General features: G+C 44.0%; 1 protein-coding gene across 1 annotated transcript; it reads left to right on the top strand.

Moving 5' to 3' along the window:
• The first annotated feature begins 98 nt into the window (after positions 1–98).
• On the top strand, positions 99–4,810 carry LOC107579002 (transmembrane emp24 domain-containing protein 6-like). Its single transcript, XM_016264894.1, has 4 exons — positions 99–311; positions 402–525; positions 758–936; positions 4,538–4,810. The coding sequence occupies exons 1-4, from the start codon at positions 99–101 to the stop codon at positions 4,766–4,768; spliced, it is 747 nt and encodes a 248-aa protein (XP_016120380.1). The 3' UTR covers positions 4,769–4,810.
• Positions 4,811–5,635: the final 825 nt, after the last annotated feature.

The following is a 5,635-nucleotide window of genomic DNA, read 5'->3' as shown; positions in this document are numbered from 1 at the left end:
ACTCAAAGTTAATCATCATCAGAAACTGCAGTGCTCTCAGAAACTGAGCAGCTCTCCTGTTTCATTTAACTCACAGCCAATTTGAATTCACATTTGAAATGTTACAGAAAGGCTTTTATCTGGTTTGGCTTCTGTTATTATTTGGGTTGAGCAGCAGTGGAGCACTGAAGGACCCTCATCCAGAGCTTTCCGATCAGGAGCTGTTCTGGGGAGCCGATCAGTATGACTTTTCCATCATGCTGCGTGCTGGAGACCTCCAGTGCTTCTGGCACTTTGCTCACTTCGGTGAGCGCTTCTACTTAAATTTCATGGTAAGACATTAATAAGCCATTATTATACATTTAAATATAGGTATGGTCTTGAATCCTTTGAATGTTATAGTTCACTCTGTGTTTGTTCAGGTCCAGCTGGTGACTGGTGTGGCTCTGGACAGACATCTCTCTGTGACTGTTAATGCTCCGAGCGGTTTAATAGTCGGCACAGTTGACGATGCAAGTGGTCAGATCGCCTTCAGTGTTCAGGAGACTGGAAAGTCATAAGAGTTTTAGTATATCTGCTGCTACTTCATGAACAGATTTTTAAAAAATTTTGTATTTAATTCAAAGTTGGTTTCACATGTAACATTCATGTTGTTCTGAATTTGTATACTGTTATTTAAAACATTAAAGGAAAAAATATACACAATTAATTATTATCAAAGTGCCATAATCATATTCAAGCTTTGAAAAGAATGAATAAAAAAAAATCTTTATGTGTGCAGGTTTTTATCAGATGTGCTTCAGTAATTTCCACAATCGCTTCGGGAGCATGCAGGTTTTCCTGAACTTCGGTGTGTATTACGAGGGACAAAAGGACATCGAGAAACAAAAGGAAGAAGAGAAGAAAAAGAAAGAAGAGGATATGAAACAGATAAATAGTACATTGTCCTTCATTGAGGTAATAAACAACTGCATAGCAGCAACAAGCACATTCTTACTGAAATGTTACTTCCTGTTAATTCCTCCTCACCCATATATATATATATATATTTTTTTTTTTGAGTTCAAGAATTATTTAAGAACTGGTACAACACATTACAAAAGCAGAATAATATATAACATGATGCATATAATTGTCAGGATTATGGACTGTCTGTGTTGTGTTTTTGCTCCCCATGTGCTCTGTGACCTAGTGTGCCCGTATGTCTAATTGTTCATTGCTCCCAGGTGTGTCTCGTCAGGTCTAGCTCGTTAGCCCATGTATTTAAGTCCCAGTCTGTGCGTTCCGTGTTTGTTGTGTGTCTCCAGCCAGTTCTATGTTCCCCTGAATGTGATAATTAAAGACAATAATTTAATTATTCGTGAGTATCCCTCGTCTCCTAATTTCTCACTCCTCACAGTAGTGCAGCCGTGACAGAAGACCCGACCAAAACAGTTTAATCCGTGTGTTCCCTCCGTTTTCGTTTCCGTTTTTTCCGCCCAGTGTTTTTTTTCCCCGTTGTGCCCCATGGATCCCCCTGTCCGTCCCGAATACCTCGTCCTCCTGCTGGAGCAGTGGGACCGATCTCTCGAGGACCATAGAAGACTGTTCCTGATGTTAGCTAACACCACCAGCTACCCGGACGACTCGCTCTGCGCATTCTATGATGCTAGATGGTCCTCGAGAGGGCTTCGCCACTTTCGTGGAGTGGACTCTGGCAAGAAATAGATCGCCTTTCACCATCTGTCCCGAGGATGATGTCGCCAGATCCACTCCCAACCCAGAGCCCAGTCCACCATCTCCCAGCTGAGCGGAGCATCAGCCTGAGCCCACCACTGATGGAGAGCCAGAGCCCGCTGCGACCGACGAGCCATCGCCAGAGAGAGCGAAAGAGCTGAGGATCGCCGCGGAGCCGGAGTGCGAGAGACGGCTACAACGCCCGCCACGAGGGAGAAGGCCTTGGACAGAGAGAGCGCGGAGAGGAGCTGAACATATTCGAATGCCGTGAACACCATGTCTACAACGGACGCGAATGGCGCAGCGCTACAAAATACTATAGAATTCATTATAATCAGTGATGCTGTCTACACTGGATGTGGCGCGTTGCGACACGACAAATTCCCGACAGAAAACTGCTGCTGCGTTCTATTTATGACATATTGACACAAATTTCAAATGATCTTCAACAGTCGCTTTTTCGCATCCAGTGTAGACAGACTTTAGCTGTTGCGGCGCGGAGTAGCAACTGTCGTGTCCGGTGTAAACAATGTAATAAAAGCAGTAATCTCTGTATGTCTGTCTGTCTGTTTACATTTTTATTATGTCGAGAACCGTTCATCCAGTCGACTTCATGTGTGGCAGGTGTGTTGCTGCAGACCCAAGGGAGTGCAGTGTCACATTTTGGTGCAATATGGACACGCGACACGTTCAGAATTAATAAACTTAATAAACTACAGAACAGCGCGATCCGGAAGCAGCGCCTCATGGCTTACATGCTCAGAGAACGGGCACTGCACTAGTGATACAAAACACACAGGTCTGTTAAGAGCGATACTTTTAATATAGACAAATTATTATTAGGCTGGGCTACTGTAAGTTTTTTTATGACTGCCGTATTCGCAAGTATTTTGCAAGCAAATTAAGTGCGCGTTTTTATCATGTGTAAAATTACTGATTAACATGGCGGATAAAAGCAGCTAGTTTTTTTTACACCAACAATGTACTATAGGCGTACTACTTACAGAACTCAGGTGATTTTTTTAAACTTGATGTGCTGTTGTGGTAGGCCAGTTTCAAATTGCATATTTGGCACACTGCCTTTGTCTCGTCCTCACTCAATTTAAAGTGCTCCCACACAGCTGAGGTCTTCGGCATTTTTGTCTTCTATTCCAGATGAACTGAATCATGATGTTCAAGACCTTCACTCACGGGTGATTCATATTCAAGCACGAATGAGAACCGTTTCGCGGGGGATGCCAGATGTTCGACAAAAAAAAAAGATTATTAGAATCTCAAATTTGAAAATCGAATGTCAACCCACCGAACAAATATTCGAATAATCGAATATTCTGGTCCAGCCTTACTAAGGATGGATCTGGGTTTAGGAGAAGCGGAAAGAGACCTTATTGATTGGTATGCTGACCTGCCCCCTTTTCTCCCTCCTCCGTCAGTGAACTCTGTCCCTCCTGTGCCTGAGTTAAGCCCAGAGAGGGCTCCCGTTCCTGAGTTCAGCCCAGAAAGCCTGGAGGCTCACAAATGCCCACGTTCCCACCCGCTCTTGCCTCCTCCACCACTGTTATCTGGCAGCCCCTCTTCTCGCCCTCAGCCCACCATCTGTGCGGTGCGAGCTCCGTGGGACTGCCATCCTCCAGCGTCGCCGTGGCTGGAGTATCCCTTGACTCCGCCGCCAACCTCTAAGCCCCAGGATCCACCTCGGCCCGTGGACCCATCGGCTCCACCATAGCTCCTAGCTCCCTCCTTTATGCCGTGGCCCATCAGTCCACTAGCTCCACCGGGCTCCCTTGTCCCTCCGGCTCCACCTTGGTCTGGCGTCAACCATCCTGCGCCTCGGGACTCCACTCCTCCGGCTGCGCCTTGTCCCTTTGTCCCTCCGACTCTGTCAGGCTCCTTCATCCCTTCGGCTCCTCCTCAGTCCTCTATCCACCGCTACCTTCTGGATCCCCGCCTCCGCCTCGGTCGCCGGCGCCATCTGCTCCGCCTTGGCCCTCCGGATCCTTCACGTTGCCTTGGCTCATCGGCTCTCCGTCTCCGCCTCGGGCTCCTCCACCACCTGCTCAGCAGCAGTCAGTTGGCCCTCTGGAGTCGTCAGCCCTTCCTCCACGATGGCTCCACCGGGTCACCGAGTCCCTCCGTCCTCCTCCCGAGCCTCCTCCCAACTTCCCCCCCTGACCCCACCCCCCACCCCGGTGTTCTATGGCGCAAGGACGCGCCTTCTGGGAGGGGGGGCGATATGTCAGGATTATGGACTGTCTGTGTTGTGTTTTTGCTCACCATGTGCTCCGTGACCTAGTGTGCCTGTATGTCTAATTGTTTATTGCTTCCAGGTGTGTCTCGTCAGGTCTAGCTCGTTATCCCATGCATTTAAGTCCCAGTCTGTGCTTTCCGTGTTTGTCGGGTCTTGAACGTCTCCATGTAGGCTACTACGTGTGTCTCCAGCCAGCTCTATGTTCCCCTGAATGTGATAATTAAAGACTGTTATTCGTGAATATCCGTCGTCTCCTCATTCCTCGCTTCTCACAGTAGTTCAACCGTGACAATAATACGTATTTAAAAGCTTTACTAAAAATATGTATCTTGAGCAACATAATTAATAATATGCTATATATAGTTATTCATTTATTTCTTTATTAAACATTTTATAGAATTGGTTATGTTTTGAAAGAAAACACTTAAAAACACTATTTTTTGCATTACATGTATATCAGTTGTTCGGTGAAAAAAAAAATATATATATATATTTCCACCAGACACTTGAACAAAATTACATTTTGAGAAATGTATTTCATTTTGACATACCAAGTCCTTAAATTTCATTCACATTTCTCAAACCTTCGTGTAGGAAAGCAGCAGCAGGTTGCAGAGGTTTGTCTTCCACATGTGGCGTCATTATAACTACGAGCGAATGAGACGCGGTGCTGATTTCTACCTGCTTCAGTCCAACTCCACTTACGTGAACAGCTGGTCTGCTGTCCAGAGTCTGCTCATCATCACAGCTGGATACCTGCAGCTCTACTGCCTCAAGAGGCTCTTCAACACCAAACCAGCAGAGGGAGACAAGCCCCGCTGTTAACATCAACACCAAACCTGTCTCTTTCTTCATAATACAGCCATACAGGGGTCCTTTGAACACTTTTATGAACCAAGAAAAAATTTAAACTAAAAGCAAATTATTTCTGTCTTTTATTTGTTTATTTGAATATCATATTAAAACTGACTTCCTCATGATTTTGTTCATGCTTTTCAAATGCTTCTTTGGGAAGACTTTCAATGTTAAAATATAAAATTCATTAAAATAACAACTATTACAATACATTATAATATTTATTATTCTGACTGCGGCATGACTGTGGCATCATTTCCACCATTCCCAGTGAAACATTTATCAAATTGAAAAACAAAGGTAAATATCACTTGTGAGCAGAATATCTTCGAGTCATTTCCAATCAAGCTATAATTTTTCTTAATTATGAAAAAAGTGTGAAAATATAATTTGATTGTGTGAACTCCAAAAACATAATTTTCACTACTGACATTTCAATCACAGAATGATTCTTAACACAAAGTACATCATTTGAGATTTTCACTGTGGAAGAAGAAGAAGAAGAAAACATTTAAGTTTAATGTTCTATGACACACAAAAGGAGATGTTAGGCAGAACTCATTTGGTGTAATTCTGGATTGAAAGGACACGAGGACTCTGGCTGCTGTTTCCCTGCATACTGTATCGTCAGATTTCATTGGATTGTTTAATGGTGGAACATTTTGAATGATGAATTAAATGCATCCATGGTGAAGTTATGAGTGAAAAACATGTTAAAGATCCAGAAAGACTCATAAATCAGAACAAGACTTTCAAATTTTTTAGTAAATGAGACTGTTATAAGAAATAACTTCCATCAGCAGCTGCAGTGTCTCTCAGCTGTATCAGTGCAGTCAC

This window comes from Sinocyclocheilus grahami, unplaced genomic scaffold, assembly GCF_001515645.1.
Source record: "Sinocyclocheilus grahami isolate Dianchi unplaced genomic scaffold, SAMN03320097.WGS_v1.1 scaffold13429.1, whole genome shotgun sequence".
In the NCBI taxonomy this organism is placed as follows: domain Eukaryota; kingdom Metazoa; phylum Chordata; class Actinopteri; order Cypriniformes; family Cyprinidae; genus Sinocyclocheilus; species Sinocyclocheilus grahami.
The sequence above is the reverse complement of the archived record's forward strand: the minus strand, read 5'-3'. Positions and strand labels throughout refer to the sequence as shown.

Coding starts and splice junctions, on each gene's coding strand:
- LOC107579002 (XM_016264894.1), top strand. CDS start 99: ATGTTACAGAAAGGCTTTTATCTGGTTTGGCTTCTGTTATTATTTGGG. Junction 526..757: donor CGCCTTCAGTGTTCAGGAGA/CTGGAAAGTCAT, acceptor TCTTTATGTGTG/CAGGTTTTTATCAGATGTGC. Junction 937..4,537: donor GTACATTGTCCTTCATTGAG/GTAATAAACAAC, acceptor ACCTTCGTGTAG/GAAAGCAGCAGCAGGTTGCA.